Source organism: Chiloscyllium plagiosum, unplaced genomic scaffold (genome assembly GCF_037043375.1).
Source record: "Chiloscyllium plagiosum isolate Xiang-an unplaced genomic scaffold, Cpla_swu_hap1 HiC_scaffold_13, whole genome shotgun sequence".
Lineage (NCBI taxonomy): Eukaryota > Metazoa > Chordata > Chondrichthyes > Orectolobiformes > Hemiscylliidae > Chiloscyllium > Chiloscyllium plagiosum.
The window spans coordinates 53587029-53609474 of NW_028270151.1; the positions used below are offsets into that span (position 1 = coordinate 53587029).

Here is a 22446-nt window from a genome sequence, read left to right on the forward strand (position 1 = left end):
CTATCACAGGGAGAGCAGGGAAAGCCCCTGGCAAATACAAATATCAGTTAATTGTGCAAGGTGAGGGACAGGATCTATGAGATAAGCGATTTAGATTGGCAAAATGAGGTAAGGATGTGAAAGGCCAGAAAACGCAGTACAAGACCTGGAAGCGAGCATGGCCCTATGGGAGAAAGAAACCTATCCTACGCTAGTTGGTCTCACTCATCTCATGTAAATCAATTAATATAAAAATTACATTTCTGCAAAGTTTAAAGTTTGAAAGAGAAGTAATTTTGAAACCACCTAACAAAATATACGAAAGGAAGCTGTGGAAATTAAAACTTGTTCATGGGTTGAATAATGCAACTAGGGTATTTCTTCTAAATTAGGTCTATTTTGCTGAAAGTTGGTTGCATTCAACTTAAGGCGGACTGTGTAATGTTCGATATGTATCAGAAAGACTGGCAGCAACTTTCGTGATACATGTCAATGATTTTCTGTTGGAAGGTTCCACAGGCTTTGAGGGCCTCAGAATAAATAGGGTTAGATAGTAACTGGAATAAGTAAGAAGTAACTTTAAATCCACAGTCTTCCTTGGAAAGTATTAAACACATCTTGATAAATCATTTAGATTCTTACAGAAACATAATTTTGCATCCAGAGAAGAAACCAACCAGTTAAGAAGCTTGATTGGACAATTAAACAGGTTGTGCATCAAACTTCTCTTAATGACTATCGTTGCATTTTGGAACTGAGTACATGTCACTTTTGGGAAGGTCTTGAGAGCAAATAAAATATAAAAATATATTAAATTCAGAAAAAGTACACAGTCAAGTTTTTAGCTGTTGGTTATCCCGAAGATAGGCAGGGTGGTGAGGGAAACAACATGAGGGAAAAACAAACTTGATCTCATCCTCACAAATCTACTTGCCACTGATACATCTGACTATGACAGTATTGGGAAAAGTGATTAACACATAGATCCTGTGCAGATAAATTCTTATCTTCACATTGAGAATACATGTCATCTGTTGCAGGGCACTACCAGCATATTAAATAGACGAGACTGCAAACAGATATAGTAACTCAAAACTGGGCATCTGTGAAGTACTGTGGGTCAGCAGCAGTGGAATTGCACACCCACCCAATCTGCAGCCACATGACCCAAAAAGTCTGCAACTCTACCATTACCATCAAGCTAGGGACTCATCACTTATTCAATGAAGATTGCAGGAGGGTGTGCTAGGAGCAGCACCAGCCTTATCGAAAGATCAGATGTCAACCCAGTGAAGCTACAACACAGGCAAACAGCATTAACAGCAAGTGATAGACAGAACTAAGTGATTCCACAATCAATGAATCAGATCTAAGCTCTGCAGTCCTGCCACATCTGGTCATCATAGTGATGATCAATAAACAACTCATTGTGGAGCAGACTCCACAAATATCCCCATCATCAATGATGGGAGAGCCCAGCACAGGGTAAAAGGTAAGGCTGAAGCATTTGCAACAATCTTCTGTCGGAAGTGCAGATGGGATGGTCCATCTTGGTCTCCTCCAGAGGACCCCAGCATCACAGAAACCAGTCTCCAACTAATTCAATTCACTCCACTTGATATCAAGAAATGGCTGAAGAGTATGACCCTTGACAACATTTTGGCAATAGTACTGAAGACGTGTTCCAGAACTTGCCATATACCTGGCCAAACTCTTCCAGTATAGCTACAATATTGACATTTACACGATAATGTGGAAAAATGCCCAGGTATGTGCTGTACACAAAAGGAAGGACAAAGTTAACCTGGGAAATTGCTCCCCAACCCATGGTCTACTCTCGATCATCAGTAAAGTGATGGAGGATGTCATCTAAAATGTGATAAAGCAGCACTTGCTTAGCCATTACCTGTTCACTGACACTCAGTTTAGGTTCTGCCTGGGCCACGTAGTTCCTAACCTCATTACAGTCTTGGTTCATAATGTGAACAAAAGAGCTGAATTCCAGAGTTGAGGTGTGAGTGACAGCCCTTGACATCATGGCTGCATTCAACTTAGTGTGGCACCAAGCAGGTCAGTCATCTCAGCTCCAGGACATCTCCTCAGGGTAGTGTCCTGGGTCCAACCATCTTCAGCTACTTCATTAATGACATCCCTCCATCATTAGGTTAGAAGTGGGGATGTTTGCTCATGATTGCACAATGTTCAGCACCATTCGTGACTCCTTGGATCTTGAGGCATTCTGCGTTCAAATGCAGCAACATATGGACAATATCCAGGTTTGGGCTGACAAGTAGCAAGTAACATTAATGACACACAAGTGCCAGATAATGACCATAACCAAGAAGAGGGAATCTAATCATCACTCCTTAACATTCAACGACATTGCCATCATTATCAACATCCTGGGGTTACCATTGACAACAAACTGAATTGGACTATATAAACGCAGTGGCTATAAGAACAGGTCAGACGCTAGGAATACTGACTCTCCATAGCCTGTCCACTATCTACAAGGCACAAGTAGTGTGATGGAATACTCCCTACTTGTTTGACTGATTGCAGCTCCAACAAACTTCAAGATACTTGACACCATTCAGGACAAAACAGCCCACTTGTTTGGGACCACATCCACAAACGTTCATTCTCTTTACCATCAGCAGTCAACAGCAATAGTGAGTACTATCTACAAGATGCAGTGTAGAGATCCACCAAGGCTCCTAAGACAGCACCTTCTAAACCCATGAGCATTATAATCTAGAAGGACAAAAGTGTAATATGCATGAGAACACTACTAGTTGCAGGTTTCCAACCAAAACATTCTCCATCCTGACTTGGAAATATATCACTGTCTCTTAAGTTTCACTGGGTCAAAATCCAGTCTACCTACACCATATGGATTGCAGTGGTTCAGGAGTCTGGCTGAATGATGCCTTGGAGTCCTGAATGCCACATGCATGCAGTCAATGGCCCTTTGTGCCTGAAGGAATCCAGCAGTGGCTGCAAATCTGATGATTCCGGTACAGCGGTCAACTGGGTGAATGACAAACTGGTCAAATTGTATTGCTTTCCTGTAAAGGAACTCACATATACATCAGTGGACTGCTGATTGGGGGATGCCACACATCAAGCAAGGAAATACTGATCTGTGAAGATATGTCAGGATTTTGTTCCTTTATCAGGCTGCATGTGTTGGGTTAAAAACTGTCCAACAGCCACCTCTACAATGTGAGGTCCATCTTCCACCATTCATGGTTTTCCACTTCCTCATTCTGCTACGTGCAAGATTTTAACCTTGATCTTGACATTGCATTCCATGTATGTGACAATTAGTTCAAACAATTAGCTCTAATTCTTGGCAGCCTTCATTATCCTCTGTGATCCACCCCAACTTTGGAAACTACAGCTTGTGTAATGCTTTTATGAACAAAAATAGTATCTAATTCTCTTTTTCAAAGTTACTAGAATCTGCTTCCAGAAAATTTTCAGTCCAAACTCCAGCACAGAGACTACCTTTCTCTTTCTGTTTGTTTCTATACAATGATGTGGAAGTGCCGGTGTTGGACTGGAGTGGGCAAAGTTAAAAATCAACTAGGCAGAAGTTGGTACAGCAGATGCTGGAGATTAGAGTCAAAATTAGAATGATGCTGAAAAAGTGACTAACACATAGATTCTGTGCAGATAAATTCTTATCTTCACATTGAGAATACATGTCATCTGTTGCAGGGCACTACCAGTGTATTAAATAGACTAGACAAAATTAGAATGATGCTGAAAAAGCACAGCAGGTCAGGCAGCATCCGAGGAGCAGGAGAATCGACATTTCGGGCAAAAGCCCTTCATCAGGAAAGGGTTTCTTGAAAGTTAAAAATCACGCAATATCAGGTTATAGTCCAACAAGTTTATTTGGAAGTACAAGCTTTCAGAGCACTGGTCCTTCAGCAGCTACCTGACAAAGGAGCAGTGCTCTGAAAGCTTGCAGTTTCAATTAAACTTGTTGGACGATAACCTGGTGTTGTGTGATTTTTAATTTTCTATATAACAGCACCACCTTCAGGCAAACTCTGCTCACAGCAACCTTTCCAGAAGCTGTAAATTCACGTCAACACAAGACCATTTTTTAAATGGTTGTTCTGTACCTTAACCATATTCATTTGCTTTTGTTCTTTATCCCATGATAGATTTACTTAACAAAATCCGATTAATCTCATTCATGAAACTTTCAGTTGGCTCTGACACTTGGAGGACTGATATCCATGTTTGGGCTGATGAGCCATCAGCATCTCCACCAAAAGAGGTACATTGTACCTCAAGGTACATTGCATCTTGATATTCAATGGCATAACCATCACTGAATTTCCCACTGTCTAAATCCTGGGGGTTACCATTGGCCAGAAACTGAACTGGACAACAAATATAAATACTATGGCTACAATTCTCCAGTTTCCTCATTTCCCCTCCCCCCACCTTGTCTCAGTCAAATCCCTCGAACTCAGCACCGCCTTCCTAACCTGCAATCTTCTCCCTGATCTCTCTGCCCCACCCCCACTCCGGCCTATCACCCTCACCTTGACCTCCTTCCACCTATCGCATTTCCAACGCCCCTCCCCAAGTCCCTCCTCCCTACCTTTTATCTTAGCCTGCTGGACACACTTTCCTCATTCCTGAAGAAGGGCTTACGCCCGAAACGCGATTCTCCTGGTCCTTGGATGCTGCCTGACCTGCTGTGCTTTTCCAGCAACACATTATCAGCTCTGATCTACAGCATCTGCAGTCCTCACTTTCCCCTACAATTGCAGAGTAGACCAGAATCTGAGAATTCTGTAGCGAGGAACCCAACTCCCAAAGTATGTCCACTATCTACGAAGCACAAGTCAGGAGTGTGATGGAATACTCTCCACTTGCCTGTTTGAGAGCAGCTCCAACAACACCCATTCTGGATAAAGTGAGCTGCTTTACTGGCACTATGTCTCCAAACATCCACATTCTCCACCACTAAAGCTCAACAGCAGCAGTGTGTGCTATTTATAACATGTACTACTGAAATTCACAAAGATACCTTGGATAGAACCTTCCAAACCCAAGACCACTAAGATCTAGAAGAGCAAAGGCAGAAGATACATGGCAACACCACGAACACCTGTAAGTTCCCCTCCAAGGCATTCACATTCTGACTTGGAAATATGACACTGTCCTTTCAAAGTCACTTGGTCAAAATCCTGGAACATTCTTTTCAATGGCACTGTGAACCTATCTACATCGAATAGACTGCACCTCATCAACACCTTCTCTAGGGCCACAGCCCATGAGTGAATAAAATAAGTTAAATTGCTTTACAATGTTTTGAAAATGGATTACACCACTCCTCAATCTTTTGAGTACAGGGGAAAAAATCCATATTCATCCAATCTGTTTTTTAAACTCAACCCTTTGAGACATTGAGCAAAACTGCTAAAGTTGCGCTGCATGCCATTCTATTTCAATCTATCTTTCTCAATGCTTGGTGTCTTGTACCCATCATGTTCAAGAGCTCTTCACAAAATTTCCATTTTTACATAATTAAGCTTAATTATGTAAAAATGGGAAACATAAGAGTTTTTTTATTAGATTCTATTGAGTTTCAGATAAAGAAAACTCTATAAATAAATCAAAAAATATTTTCAGCAGGAATTATGTCTATCTTACTTACTTCAAGTTCAGAACATGAATTCATTTCTGGTCTAATTTATTGCAAGGTTGAATTGTACCTAGGAACAATTTGAGCTGCCCTTATCTTAATTAAGTAGACATTGTACTATTAACATGATATAGCTGTGTGAACAAGTACATTTTCTCCCTTCCTATTCTCTGTCCTAATACTTTTAATTCATTCTGCAGCATTGTCTACAGGTATAGAAGTCTCTTTTTCATTGCTCAACACTATCAGACTTATCCATCTGCCTCTTACCTCCTTATTTCCATTTGCAGCAGCTTTGTGCAGAGCGGTTTGATTATTTTCATCCTTGGCATCTATGTCGGCTCCTTTCTTCAGTAAATAGGCGGTGGCCTTGACATTTCCAGCCTCAACTGCTAGTTGTAGTGGAGTCATACCATAGTCTGTCTTCTCATCCACGGAAGATCCCTCCTTCAGTAGCAGTTCAATGAGGTCTATATGCCCATTCAAGCAGGCCCAGTGTAATGGGGTCCACTTATTGTTATCTTTAATGTCTGCAGAGGCTCCATATTTTATTAAGAGCTGAGCAGTGCTTAAGTGACCTGTAGCTGCACTGCAGTGAAGTGGGCTTGCTCCACAGCGAGTTTGGGGCTCAAGAAGGGCACCACGGTGTAAGAGGTAATCCACTGCTTCGGTGTGTCCATTATCAGCAGCCCGATGCAGTGCTGTATAATAATACTTACTCCTGCTATTGATAGCAGCACGTCTATGAAGAAGATACTCAATCAAAGAAATATTTCCACAGAATGCAGCATGATGTAGTGGAGTCCAGCCCGAATTATCCATGCAATCATCATTCAAAACAGTAGTCCTATGACAATTAAATTAATATCAGTATTTACTATGAAAGTCATTATACCCCCAAAAAACATGTGAATATTAACTTGAATGCATAAAAGGCTATAATCTGGAAGTAAAGATACCAAATAGATACCATAAACAATTAATATTAATCTATGAAAGTAAATCGAGGTAGTACATCCTGGCTAAATCACAATGAACTACAATTAGTATTCTCCATTATTACTAATATCAATCTCATGAACATACAAACATATGAATCTGCAGTAGGCCATTTGGCCCATTGAGGCTACTCCACCACTCAAATAGATCATGGCTGATCTGATTACTCCACACTCCCAGCTACCTATGGTCATCGTTCACCTCCCTGCCTATAAAAAGTCAAGTTGCCTCTGCCTTAAAAATAGTCTCTCTCCTGAGGAAACAATTTTTCCACATCGATGCTGACAAGACCTTAGATGTTTCAATCAAGACACCTCTTACCTTTCTAAACACCAGCTGATACAAGCCTAGCCTTCCCAATCTTTCCTCATACCATACCAGGTATTAATCTGGTGAACCTTCTCTAAATGTTTCCAACACATTTATATCCTTAGGTAAAGAGATCAATACTATACGCAGCATTCCAGACACCTTTTTTAAACTATGACCTCTAGTTCCAGCCTCTCACATAAGTGGAAACATGTTTACAACAGCCACCCAGTCAAGTTCCCGCAAGATCTTATATTTTTCAATTAAGTCACCTCTAACTCTTCTAAGCTTCAGACAATATGCACCTAGCCTGTCTAACCTTTCCTCAGAAAGCAATTTACCTGGTAAAACTCCTTTGAATTGCTTTCAAAGCATTAACATTCTTCTGCAAGTATGGTGACCAGTGCTTTACACAGGATTCCAGGTGTATCTCATCAATATCCTGAAGCATAACTTCCCTACTTTTGTATTCAATTGCTCCTGCAACAAGCAATAACATGCTAGTAGCCTTTTCTAATTACTTGTGGTAGCTACATAATAATCTTTTGCAATTCATGCACTAGGACACCCAGAAAACTGTATCTCAGAGCTCTGTTATCTCTCACTCTTTAGATATTATGCTTCTTTTTCATACTTCATGTCAGAAAAGAAAACTTTACATTTTCACACATTATATTCCATTTGCCAAATCTTTGCCCTATTACTTGACCAATCCTTTTGCAATCTAATGTCAATTCATGACTTACTTTCCTTTCTATTTTTGTGCTATCAGCAAATTTAGCAACCATACCTTGTATCCCTTTATTCAAGTTGTGAACATATATTGTATTAAGTTGAAGCCCCAGCACTGATCCCTGTTACAGACTACTTTGTTACATCTTGACAATCAGAAAATACCCATTTATGCCTCCTGTTTCTATTAGCTCGCCAAACTCCTAATCATGCCAAATATGTTACCCCACATCATGAGCTTTTATTTTCCACAATTCTCTTTGATGGGGATCCTTATCAATGCCTTCTGAAAGTTTGAATATAGGGCAACTCCCTTTAGCTACTTCTTCAAAGAACGCAAGTACACCAGTTAAACATGATTTTTCCTGGCAAAAACCTTGTTGACTCTGCTTGGGTTCCTTAACTTTCTCTAAGTGCCCTGCTACATCATGTATAGCTTTTAACATCCTCCTTATGACAGCTATTATGCTAAATGGCCTGCAGTTTCCTGCTTTCTATCTCCATGCCTTTTTTGAATAACACAATTACATGAACAGTTTTCCAATTGAATAGAAACTTTCCGAATCATGTTGATCAAGTAGAGTTGGAGAATTGCGATTACACATAATCAGAGCTTCCTTATATAGAATACAGAATAAAATTATGGTGATGGTTCAAAAAGTACCTTCCTACATTGGCCTGCGAATGAGCCACAATTAACAGGCAAGTTTCAGAAGGTTAACTGGAAATGGGACTCAGTTATCCTATTGGGAATCTAACGTCTGGTATGTTATTATTAAGAAAGTTAGATGCTGTGGTAATTCAGTGACACATTATCTGTTTGAAGAGAGTACAACATACTTAGCAGAAAGTTGACATTGAGCTGTTGTGTCATGTTCTTCTTCCTGGGTTGCAACAGAAGTTTCTGCTTTCTGCATAGACATTGGTGCCATGGTTGAGCAGGAAGGGATATATTGCTCCTGCTGAGGTTGATTCACATCTGCAGGTTTTACATTCATGTTCATCCTGACCGAGCTGCAGGAGGAAACTGAATCGTGTAACTCCATCCATTTCCACGTCATTTCTGAAAGGGCTGACATGGCAGATTCTGTAAAAAGAAATACTGCCTGATAATCAAGTATTAGCAAGAAAGCAAGTAAGCAATAAAATGATTAGATTTGGGTTGGTTTAAAGAGATTTAATGAAAAAAAGTCAGGTGGCCTGAAATGTAAAGTTAATTAATTGGAGTATAGTCTTTTAATGCCAATTAATCACTTCTTTTTTTTATATACTTCAATTTTTTACTCTTGTAAAAAAGAAAAGAAAAAGTTATAAAAGTACAAAAATACAGAAAACTAGAAATAATACCACATTATTTTAATTACAGCAATGTTCACAATAAACAACCTGCTACTCTTCAAGATACAATTGTCTCATATTTATTTAACTAAACCTGACTTAAAATAAACTCAACTTAAATGAAATAGTATTAAATTAAATTGCAGTTCAGTAAAATTAAATTACATTCCATTACACTCCACTACTCCACTCACTGCACCTCCACTGATGTTCCCAACCAAAGGAGTAACAGTTTCTTTACTTGCATTTACTAGGCCTCCTTCCCCCCGGAGTCCCCAGACCACCATGTACAGCCCTTGTAGCTATATAAAGACCCTAACCAGTACTGCCGATAGGTCTGTGTCTATGTAATTTATAAAATTGCTCTGTTCCATGGTGCACCACACTCGTCAAATAATCTTGGGGATGTGCTCCATCACAAATCTGTACCACCCTGCAACACCCAGAGGTTTTTCTGATATCCAATTGATAAGAATGGTTTTGCTCATACAGTGTGTAAGAATGTTAAATAACATCTTCCCGTGCTCATCCAGAGAGGGCATGTCCGGTAGGTCCAAAAGAATGGACGCTAGATCCGCCTTAACTTCAATTCCCAGGATCTTCTTCAGCTCATTCACTATGGCACCCCAATATCCTTGACTCTTGGCCAAAAGCAATGTGTGAGGGTGCCTATGCTGATTTTACATTTGGGACATTCCAGAGAAACTCCTTTGTTAAACTTTGCTAACCTCTCTGGTGCCATATGGGCCCTGTGAAGGATCTTCAATTGCATCGCTTGTGCTTTATTGCATATTGAAATTTCCTTCACATTTCCTCATTTGTTCTCCCATGTTTCCGATAATGTTTCTTCCCCTAACTCCTGAATCCATATCCCTTGAAGTCTCTCAATAACCCTCAAGGGTTCCCCTCTGCAGATGATATATGATACTAACCGAGAGAGCACTCCCACACCGAGCACTCTTCTTTCTATAACCAACTTGTAAGACTGAGCCAAGAGTGTGGTCTTCTTCTGTATATAATCCCTAACCTGGAAGTATTGGAAAAGATCCCTATTATGAATCCCGTATTTAATTGGTTGAAAGACATCAAGACCTCTCCCTCGAATAAATCTCCCAAACAGGAGATTCCCTTACTCTCACATGCTCTAAAGTTGGAGCTCATTGACCCCAGTCTAAATCCTGGGGTCTCCCACTAATGGGGTGAACAGCAAAGTCTTAAGCAAATTGCCTTCACCCTCCCATTATCCTCCATGCTTTCACTGTATTTAAGATAATTGGGTTCTCCCAGTACTCAGCTACAGATCTCACATTACCATAAACAGTAAGTTGATGACGGCACATCTCGCCTGTGAGGCCTCAACATCAAGCCACATCGATCTTGAGTCCTTATGCATCCATTCACCCACATAGCTAGCGGGGCATCTATTTGACATCTCTTCAGATCAGAGAAGTCCACCCCTCCATATCCTGTGGAATTTGCAACTTGGTAAATTTAATTAGGGGGCGCCTATGGCACCAAATAAAGGATCCAAGCCAACCGGTAAACCTCCCAGCACCTGTTTGGGTAATAACAATGGGAGCATCCTCATAGGGTATAATAACAGAGAAGGAACATTCATTTTAATCAAGGCTATAAGGCCTAACCATGATATTGGTTGCCCCTTTCACTGTTGCAAGTCCTGCTTTATTCTCTCAAACAATTGTACAAAGTTAGCTCTGTACAGCTGACGGAAGATTGGGATAATAAAAATTGCAAGGTAGAGAAAACCTTTCTGTGATCACCGAAAAGGAAACTGTGTTCCATCCTTCAGTTCCAGTATTTCTACCAATTCCTCTACGGGCATGACTTCCGACTTTGCAAGATTTATCCTGTATCCCGAGAAACTGCCGAATAATTTATTTTGTTGTATTAGCCGAGGTATGGACATTTCCAGGTTAGCCAAAAACAAAAGGACAACATCCACATAAAGAGTAATTTAGTGTTCCCCAATACCTTCCTTGGTGTCACTATTCCAGGGTCCTTTCGGATGGCTTCTGCCAACGGCTCAATTACCAAGGTAAATGGCAGTGGCGAGAGAAGACATCCCTTTCGACTGCCTCTCCCCACACGAAAATTGCTCGACTTGACACCATTCGTGATAACCACCATCTTGGGGTCTCTATATAACACTGCCACTCACCTGGCGAAGGGCCTCCCTAGACCAAAGCAATCCAGAACATCAAAGAGATATGACCATTCCACCGGTCAAAAGCCTTTTCTGCATCCAGGAAGACCACCAAGCCGGAATCAATCTCTGCTGACATACTTGCAGCCCTTGATAAAACCCAACTGGTCCTCTTTTATAATAATGGGCAACACCGTTTCCAACCTCAGAGCCAGAACCTTAGTTAAAATCTTGAATGAGATAGGTCTGCATGGCGTGCAATCCTTGGAGTCTTTCCCTTTCTTTATAATAAGGGAGATATTGGTCTCCCTGTGAGAGGGCAGAAGGCAGTCCTGGCTATACGAGTGATTATACATCTGCAGAAGTGGTTCAGCTAACATGTGTGTAAACCCCTGGTAAAATTCACTTGGGAGCCCATATGGACCGGGTGCCTTGCATCCTTGGAGCTGCCTTACTGCCTCTTGCACCTCCTATCGTTAAGGATGCATTTAAAAGGGAGGCCTGATCTGGGTTTATACTGGGGAGGTTCAGATTTTCAAAACAGGATCCCACTCTCACTACTCCATCCCCACATCCCTCTGACCGGTATCACTTTGCATAGAATTTCTGAAATCTGGCTTTAATTTTTTCCAACTCGTGAGTGATGTTGCCAGTTCTCTCCCTAATAGACGCAATGGACTGTGGAGCACTTTTCTTCCTAGCAAGACAAAACAGGTATCTACTTTGCTTATCCTTATATTTGAACAGCATTGGCTTTGCAAAGGAGATCCCTCTCTTCGCCGCTTGTGTGAGCACTGAGTCCAGAGCAGCCCAGAGATCCGTGACCCATTGTAATTTAACCACAGATGGCCTGGTATAATATGCCGACTCGGCTGCCTTCAGCTGGGCCTCAAGCATCCGCTACTGTTCTTCTCTCTGCCTCTTTCTCGTTGTAGGGTATGAAATAATCAGACCCCTTAAGTATGCCTTGCTGGTCTCCTAGAGCACCGATGGATTACTGGCCATATCCCAATTGATGTCCCAAGAAGTCCTGAACACCCTTGTAATATACTCTACAAAGTTGCCATCCCTGAGCAGAAATGGATCCATGAGCCGTGTGTCTGCTCCACTACCTTTCGTCTTAACATCCAAGTACACTGCTGCATGGTCTGAAATAATTGTGTTCCCAATCCTACATGCCAACACCAAGTCCAAATAAACTGACAGAACAAAGAACAAGTAAACTCTTGTGTGACACTTGTGCGGGTTACAGTAAAAGGTAAAATCCCTCCTGTTAGGTTGGAGACCCCTCCACTCATCCACTAGCCCCAACTCTTCACACAAGTCCTTTAACTGTCCAGACTGCAGAGGTGTACCAGACAGACCCCTTGGCATCCTGTCTACCCCAGGGTCCATGAGATGATTAAAGTTTCCTCCTATAAACATATGGCACACCTCAAAAGCCATTAATTTAGAGACTATGTCAACAGGATATTTGAGAGGGTTAAAATCAAAGATTCAAAAACACCAGCAACGGTTCTCCATCAAGATCCTCCGCTCCACGCTTGCAGCAATGCGCCGGTACCTAACCTCTCTACAGTCTGCCCTGCCTCAGCTGAGGGCCACACTCTCTCAGAATTGCAAAGGACCCACTCTGTACTACATCCTCAGGAGAATTCATACTCTCAACAAACAGTATTTCAATTCCATCTCAAACATCAAAAACTGTAAGTACAACAAACTTTTATCTATCCACCTCCATAACCAGCGCTCCTCGAACATTCCAGAAGATTCTCCTGGCCTCGGAAACACCATTAGCCATGTGGCTGATGCAGCTACCACCCCCACGCTGATTGATGATGTCACTTCTGCCCCCATCATGGCCACTCCCACAGCCACTTCCGCCCCTCACATCATCGCTGATGCCATACGCTCAGTGACTTCCGCCACCCCTACTGCCGTGTCTGCCACCACTTCCGCCCCCACCAATGCCACTCACCTGCATTCTGCTGACATGCCCCCCACAGACCCCACTGTCACTATCCCCACCCCCCAGAACCCCGAGGGGAACACTACCCCTGCTCATGACTCTACCCCCATTCCCCCCACCATCACACCCACTCCAGGTACTGGCTCCGACCCCACTCCCAGCTCGACACCCACACCAGCTCCCAGCTCCCAGCCCTGCCGAATTTTCACCATCCCCCCAGACCTCCCCCTCACTGAGGACGAACAATCAGTCCTCACCAAAGGACTCACCTTCGTCCCCCTCCATCCACGCATCAATGAATTTAATACACGCCGTGACATTGAACAATTCTTCCGTCGCCTCCGAGCTTACTTTCACAATCAGGACTCCTGCCCACCTTCCGAGGACCCCTTCGCCCACCTCAAACACACTGCATCCACCTGGACACCCCGCGCTGGCCTATTACCTGCCCTTGACCTCTTCATTTCCAACTGACGCCGGGACATTAACCGCCTCAACCTGTCGACCCCCCTCTCCCACTCCAACCTCTCACCCTCACAACGCGCAGCCCTCCAATCCCTCTGCTCCAATCCTGACCTCACCATCAAGCCAGCGGACAAAGGGGGTGCAGTGGTAGTCTGGCGCACTGACCTCTACATCGCTGAAGCCAAACACCAACTCGAGGACACCTCTTCCTACCACCCCCTTGACCATGACCCCACCCCCCATCACCAAACCATCATCTCCCAGACTATACAGAACCTCATCACCTCAGGAGATCTCCCACCCACAGCTTCCAACCTCATAGTCCGGGAACCCCGCACTGCCCGGTTCTACCTCCTTCCCAAGATCCACAAGCCTGACCACCCTGGCCGACCCATTGTCTCAGCATGCTTCTGCCCCACTGAACTCATCTCTACCTACCTCGACACTGTCCTATCCCCCCTAGTCCAGGAACTCCCCACATACGTTCGAGACACCACCCATGCCCTCCACCTCCTCCAAGACTTCCGTTTCCCCGGCCCCCAACGCCTCATCTTCACCATGGATATCCAATCCCTCTACACCTCCATCCGCCATGACCAGGGCCTCCAAGCCCTCAGTTTTTTCCTCTCCAGACGTTCCCAACAGTACCCCTCCACCGACACTCTCATTCGTTTGGCCGAACTGGTCCTCACCCTTAACAATTTCTCCTTTGAATCCTCCCACTTCCTCCAGACCAAAGGGGTAGCCATGGGCACACGTATGCGCCCCAGCTATGCCTGTCTCTTTGTTGGCTACGTAGAGCAGTTGATCTTCCGTAATTACACCGGCACCACTCCCCACCTCTTCCTCCGCTACATTGATGACTGCATTGGCGCCACCTCGTGCTCCCGCGAGGAGGTTGAGCAATTCATCAACTTCACCAACACATTCCACCCTGACCTTAAATTTACCTGGACCATCTCTGACACCTCCCTCCCCTTCCTGGACCTCTCCATCTCCATCAGTGACGACCGACTTGACACTGACATTTTCTACAAACCCACCGACTCCCACAGCTACCTGGATTACACCTCTTCCCACCCTACCTCTTGCAAAAATGCCATCCCAATTCCTCCGCCTACACCGTATCTGCTCCCAGGAGGAGCAGTTCCACCATAGAACACACCAGATGGCCTCCTTCTTTAGAGACTGCAATTTCCCTTCCCACGTGGTTAAAGATGCCCTCCAACGCATCTCGTCCACATCCCGCACCTCCGCCCTCAGACCCAACCCCTCCAACCGCAACAAGGACAGAACGCCCCTGGTGCTCACCTTCCACCCTACCAACCTTCGCATAAACCAAATCATCCGCCGACATTTCCGCCACCTCCAAACAGACCCCACCACCAGGGATATATTTCCCTCCCCACCCCTCTCCGCCTTCCGCAAAGACCGTTCCCTCCGTGACTACCTGGTCAGGTCCACGCCCCTCTACGATCCACCCTCCCATCCTGGCACTTTCCCCTGCCATCGCAGGAACTGTAAAACCTGGGCCCACACCTCCTCCCTCACCTCCATCCAAGGCCCTAAAGGAGCCTACCACATCCTTCAAAGTTTTACCTGCACATCCACTAATATCATTTATTGTATCCGTTGCTCCCGATGCGGTCTCCTCTACATTGGGGAGACTGGGCGCCTCCTAGCAGGGCACTTTAGGGAACATCTCCGAGACACCCGCACCAATCAACCAAACTGCCCGGTGGCTCAACATTTCAACTTCCCCTCCCACTCTGCCGAGGACATGGAGGTCCTGGGCCTCCTTCACCGCCGCTCCCTCACCACCAGACGCCTGGAGGAAGAACGCCTCATCTTCTGCCTCGGAACACTTCAACCCCAGGGCATCAATGTGGATTTCAACAGCTTCCTCATTTCCCCTTCCCCCACCTCATCCTAGTTTCTAACCTCCAGCAACACGATCCCCTTGACTTGTCCGGACTTGTCTGACCTGCCCAGCTCCTTTTCCACCTATCCACTCCATCCTCTCCTCCCTGACCTATCACCTTCATCTCCTCCCCCACTGACCTATTGTACTCTATGCTACTCTATCCCCACCCCCACCCTCCTCTAGCTTATCTCTCCACGCTTCAGGCTCTCTGCCTTTATTCCTGATGAAGGGCTTTTGCCCGAAACGTCGATTTTGCCTGTCCTCGGATGCTGCCTGAATTGCTGTGCTCTTCCAGCACCACTGATCCAGGATATTTGAGAGGATGAGCTGGGGGACAGTAAACGTTCAGGATGTCATATTCTTCTCCGTGTAGCAGAGCCTTGAGAATGATGAACTGCCCATACTCATCCTTGATTTGATCTATCACCTGAAATGGGAGGTTCCTTCATACCAGTATGGCCACTCTTCTGCTTTTGGAGTTGAAGCAGAAGAAGAATACCCTATCGTATTCCCCCCTGCTGTAACTTCAGATGTTCCTGATTGGTTAAATGCATCTCTTGCAATACAGCGATGTCAACACTTTCCTTCTTAAGATTTGCAAGCACCTTTTTCCTTTTAATGGGGGAATAGCTTCCCTTTGTATTCCAGGTGCATCACCTGAACAGATCACTAGCCATGACTGCACACTACAGCCTGCGGTCCCCCCGAGAGAAAGAAGCCCATTCAATGTGTGGCGAGTGGAAAAACACAAACTTTATCAAATCTGAAAACTATTCTTACAAACACTACTAAAACTATTAAAACTGAGCAACTAACCACTACTCCTAACTTGAACAAATAAACACAGAAACCACAAATCTCGAGAGATCTGTGGCAGCACAGTGGCTCAGTGGATAGCACTGCTGCCCTCACAGCACCAGGGCCCAGGTTCGATTGCAGCCTCGGGTGACTGGAAATTGAACATTCTCCCTGTGTCTGCGTCGGTTTCTTCCGGGTGCTCCGGTTTCATCCCACAATCCAAAGTGTGCAGGTTAGGTGAACTAGCCATGCTAAATTGCCCATAGTTTTCTGGGATGTGTAGGTTAGGGGTAAATGTAGACGAATGGGTTTTGGGTGGGTTACCTTTCAGAGGGTCAGTGTGGACTTGTAGGTCTGAAGGGCCTAGGGGGCATTCACTCCCAACCTTGTAGCCGTCCTGGCACCTTTCAGTTAAGGCCATGCCCCAAACCCAGGCAATGGAAAAAAACCCTGTTATTTACACTCCTGCAAGTTGGCAATGGATTCCCTCCCCTCCCCCACCATAGCTCAACCACCCCTCACCCAGAAAAACAGAACAGTAAAATAACAGATAACTAACAAACAGATAAAACATGAAACAAACCATGTTTTACACCAAGCCTATAAGGTCAGAAACTATGAAAGGGAAAGAACAAAGAAAGAGGAGATTAAAAAAGGATGGATCTTGGTACATGAAAACACTGGTGAATATATTCAGTAAATATGCTCATTCAGATGATCTACAAACATTTCTAACGAGGGTGACAAGAAGCATTTCAGAAAATGAGGAAGCTGAAGGTGTGTACAAGCAGATTCCTGGTTCCTTCAACTTCCTTTGCAAACAGTTTTACTTTTATAACAAGGAGAAGCAGTGACTTTTTTGGATTATAAACAAGTGAATATGTACTTTCATCTTGGCCTAATTCACTTTGAAAATTCTCAACTATCTCAGTGCCCTGGTTTGAAAAGGAATTAATTATCACTGAGTGCTGATCAATCGCTGTCATTCTAGTTGTATATTTGTATTACAGCTAATAGAATTTGTATCAGATTTGTGTAATTCAAGAAAAGGATTAGAAATTAATATCAAACATTCAATGATTGATTTATGTGTGGATGACATTGCACAATTGAGGTACTAACCAGCATTGACAAAATCTGTTCTTTGTGCTAACGTACATACAATGTAAAACTTTGCTTTGGATCAAATCACTCTGCTTGAAAGAATATTTAAATTATCTTAGAGACATCTTAATTGTTATTTTGGGGAGTGACAGAAAGCAAGATAGGTTTCAACATCTAAAAGTTACTTGTATCGATGAGAGAACAGTTGAATTCACATAAACAAATATTTCTGCTTCAAAACATCTGGGACAACTTAAGACCGTGGCATGAGGCTATGGTTTTTGATAAATTTTGCCCTATTCTAATCCTGTTGGATAATGAATGAAGAGAATTGCATTTAATTAGCACCTTTTGTCTACTATGTCCCATTCAAGATTTGGGAATTGTACAGAAACCATTTAGATGTGTCTGAGTTAGCTGATCGTAGCTAGAGTAGCAGGGTGCTACTTTTGGAATTAGCCTGAGGAGCGAACGTAGGAACTCTGTATTTATGTTCCCATCTCTGATTTCTAATGATGGTTCTTACTCGGAAGTTGAATGACGACATGATTGGGCTATTTGTGATGCCTTTCATGTTTGAGTAGCTTGCTGTCTACATTAGTCATTAAATAAGTCAGCTGGACAAGTTAACAGAATGTGATTGGCACCTAAGAAACTGTCCTAAGGAACTGTAGTCAATATAGAGTTAGTGCCCTCAGGAGGGGGAGAGAAAGGCACAATGCCAAAGTAAATCACTGTTGGTAACAATTGTCTGATATTTTAATCCCAGGCTTGTAAAATATTTAGTATTTCATAGCCTGAAAAGTTTGTTATTACATTATCGCAAATGCAATCATGAATGGTGTATTTTTATTTCAAAATAAAAATATGTCTTAAAAAATCAATAAAAAAGAATTTAAAAAAAAAAAATCATGTTGCAGTTGTATAGGACTCTGGTGCGGCCACATCTGGAGTATTGTGTGCAGTTTTGGTCGCCATACTATAGGAAGGATGTGGAGGCACTGGAACAAGTGCATAGGAGGTTTACCAGGATGTTGTCTGGTATGGTAGAAAGATCGTATGAGGAAAGGCTGAGGCACTTGGGGTTGTTTTCATTGGAGAAAAGAAGGTTTAGGGGTGACTTGATAGAAGTGTACAAGATGATTAGGGGTTTAGATAGGGTCGACAGTGAGAATCTTTTTCCACGTATGGAGTCAGCTATTACAAGGGGGCATAGCTTTAAATTAAGGGGGGGTAGGTGTAGGACAGATGTTAGGGGTAGGTTCTTTACTCAGCGAGTCGTGAGTTCATGGAATGCCCTGCCAGTAGCAGTGGTGGACTCTCCCTCATTATGGGCATTTAAGCGGGCATTGGATAGGCATATGGAGGATAGTGGGCTAGTGTAGGTTAGGTGGGCTTGGATCGGCGCAACATCGAGGGCCGAAGGGCCTGTACTGCGCTGTATTCTTCTATGTTCTATGTTCTAAAAAAATTATGCCATTGTTCACAAACATCTTTTCCCCTCGGTCCAAGTCTATTATTTCAGTGAGTTCACAAATTCTTTTACTTTTTCCGCTGAGTCAAAGTTATAGACAGACCCTCCATAATTAGAATGTAGTACTGCCGGGTACCTCAGAGAATATTGAATATTTAACTCTGGATGTAGGTTTGCTCACTGAGCTGAAGGACCGTTTCCAAAATGAACCTTCCAGCTCAGTGAGCAACTTACATCCAGAACCTCAACCTGAGCTAAAAATCTTCTCAAAACTCACTAATATTTAAGTGTCTTAATTTTTTCTTAACATCATCAAAAGCCTTCCTCTTCTTAATTATGGCCCCAGAAAAATCTTGAAAAAACATTATTCTCGAACCTTTATATATATACAGGTTTCTTCCCAGTCTTCTGAATGTTTCTATTATTAACTGCTTTTCTTTATAGAGCTGGAGTTGCACTGGGACGGGGTGTAGGCGCTGCTCCAACCCAGACTTGTGCATCGTGATCCAGTGGGCCCGCTCCACACTCACCAGGCCTGATTTGATTTCCAGGCCCAGCAACTCCGGGAGCCACTTCTCCAGGAACTCGGCCAGGTTCTCGCCTTCTTCGCACTCCAGAAGACTGACCACATGTAAGTTTTTTCTCCGACCTCGATTTACGAGGTCATCAACCTGCTCCAACAAGGCCTGAACCTGGTCCTCCAAGGTTTGGATCCGCCCTTCAGAGTTCTCCGTCACGGTCTTCGAAGCCGTGGTCCACTGCTTGACACCTTCCATGCGTCGATCCAATGACTGAATCTTCTCCTCGTGCTTTTTCAGCATGGCAGAGATTGGTTCCAGCACCATTTCAATTTTTTGACAGAGTTTTGTGACCTCAGGTAGTAGATGCTGCTGCTCCTCTGAGCTCAGAGGCACCGCCACGGGGGTCGAAGCAGCGGCTGCAGGTGTACCTCACACAGTATGGGAGTGCCCTTCCTGCTGTGCTCCTCTTGCTCCCTTTCCCTTATTTGTCTTCATGTCGACTCCAAAGTCTCCAAATCCAAATTAAAAAGTTTCTAGGTGTTCTGCCTACTTTACAGTGATAATGGTGGGGTGACAGAAGCCCACCTTGCCTCGGGTATGGCACAGAGCCCAATGCAGCAGGCTTTTCAGACAGCTACCATCTTGAATCTCCCAATCATTTCTTAAATATGTAGACTAATCATGTTGCTATGAGGTGAACACGTTATTGAACATTGAACGATAGATTTATGACAGATACTTAAAGATATACAATTACAATATATAGTTCATTCATGCTTGTCAAGAAAATATTTGCCTAGATAGTTAGCATCTTAAAAAAAGGAAATCTTGATAGTTTCTATATTGGAAGACCATGAATAATAATTGTGTTGTAATTCCCAGTTATTTCTGCAAGTTAGATCACTATCCATGAGGATTGTTGATAAATACATGATTTGAAAATAAGATGAACAATCACAAACCCCAACATAAATTGCGCTGTGCATTGTGTGAGTGTGCTCAACAATACTAGCTGAACCCAGAGATGTCTTTTGTGGAGGAGGAGCTGTTCAGCACATCATCATGCCTGGCCGAGTGCCATTCATTAATACTATCACTTCCCAGTACTTAACTGTTAATGACAGTAACTTTTTTTAAGTCTTTATTTCCGATATAGTGATAGAAGTGGGAAAAGGTGTCTAGGAGCTCTTGGTGCAGCACTAACGAATTGCATTTTAAGGAGCAGCAGCACAGGGCTGACTTCAATATTCCCTCTGAAGGCCATCAGAACAGCGAATGAGTGAGCCAGATGACTTATAGGGAATTGGTTAATCAACTCAATTCCTTCAACACTGGATATAATATCTGAAATATTAACTGACTCTACAGGAACAACAAGGTAGAATTACACAGCTCTGGCTTCCTTTGTTTCCAATATTTAACATTAATTTGATATTTTTACAAACCTTTCTTTCTGAAAAGAACCTACATCTTGAAACCCCTTTTATAAGCTTCTAAACTTTTGAATTTAAAAAATACCTAAAACAGACAGGTCGCCACTTTGGAATATTGTGTGCAATACTGGTCTCCTTCCTATTGGAAGGATATTGTGAAAATTGAAAGGGTTCAGAAAAGATTTACAAGGACGTTGCCAGTGTTGGAGGATTTGAGCTACAGGGAGAGGCCGAATAGGCTGAGGCTGTTTTCTCTGGACTGTCAGAGGCTGAGGGTGATCTTATAGAGGTTTATAAAATCATGAGTAGCACTGATAGTGTAAATATATGATGTATTTTCCCTAGGGTGGGGGAGTCCAGAACAAGAGGGCATAGGTTTAGGTTGAAAGGGGAAAAATTTAAAAGGGACCGAAAGGGCAACTTTTCTATGCCGAGGGTGGTACATGTATGGAATAAGCTGCCAGAAGAAGTGGTGGAGGCTGGTACAATTACAACATTTAAAAGGCATCTGGATGTGTTTATGAATAGGAAGGATTTATGGTCCAAGTGCTGACAAATGGGACTCCATTAGATGGGGATATCTGGTCGGTATGGAAGAGTTGGACCGAAAAGTCTGTTTCTGTGCTGTACATCTCTATTACGCTATGACTATTGTGAAGGGTGCTCTGAGGCCTTGCCTGTGGTTACATTGATGGGAGGCAGCTCAAGGCCTGCCCCCTGGAACTTTGGGCACCTGGTCAGCAGGAGGACACTTTTAGGCAGCTGCCCTAGCTCTGAGGCCTTCAAAGGCTTGCAGGCCAATTGGAAAGTTGCAGTCAGCCTCTGACATTTAGCTATAACTGGCCATTTACTCAGCTTAAGTGGCTACTAAACACTTGCAGGGTGATGCTGGCAAACCAGCTCACTAGCCAAATGTTTGCACCCACCCTGCTATGTGCTTGTCTCCATACGGGGATAATTATCCTGACCTTGGAATCATTTGGGAATATACCTTTTGTCTTCAATTGTTGCAAATTATGTCGAAGATCCTTTGGATACTGCAGTTTACCAAGTCAGGAGTGGAAACCAGCTCAACAGAATGTGGGAATTCCTGAAAATCATCAATGTTGGAACAATTGTAAACAAAGAAGCATCTTTAGTTAGGTTCGCTTGAGTTTAAAATCTCAGTATGAGAATTATGTGTAAACATCCTACAGTTTAAGGAGGAGGTTAACTAAATCTGGATAAAATATACTGAGGAAAAGAAATAGATGCTGTTTGTCAAGAGGAAATGATGATTCAAGTGCAGAAAAATCAAAAATTGCTGGAAAAACTGAGCAGGTCTGGCAGCATTTGTGGAGAGAAACCAGAGTTAACGTTTCCAGTCCAATAACCCTTCTTCAGAACTGGTGGTGGCTGGGAAAAGTCTGGTGTCTATGCAGAAGGTAGTGTGGGGGAGGAGTAAGCAATAGGTGGAGATAGAGCCCAAAGTGAGAGAAAAACAGTTGGACAGAAAAAGGAATGGGTAATCATCAGCCTAGGACAATCAATAGTTATTAATGGGGACCACTGGAGGCTGACAAT

The 22446-nt window shown here is 43.3% G+C and overlaps 1 protein-coding gene across 1 annotated transcript in view; it reads right to left on the reverse strand.

Moving 5' to 3' along the window:
• The window catches only part of ankrd67 (ankyrin repeat domain 67), a 52307-nt gene extending 30340 nt beyond the window's left edge, over nucleotides 1-21967 (reverse strand). Inside the window, exons 1-3 of the mRNA XM_087993603.1 lie at nucleotides 21875-21967; nucleotides 8534-8780; nucleotides 5924-6500 (exon numbers count right to left, since the gene is read on the reverse strand). Coding sequence (XP_087849729.1) covers nucleotides 5924-6500; nucleotides 8534-8772 — 816 coding nt within the window. The 5' untranslated portion in view covers nucleotides 8773-8780; nucleotides 21875-21967. The remainder of the gene's footprint in view (nucleotides 1-5923; nucleotides 6501-8533; nucleotides 8781-21874) is intronic.
• Nucleotides 21968-22446: the final 479 nt, after the last annotated feature.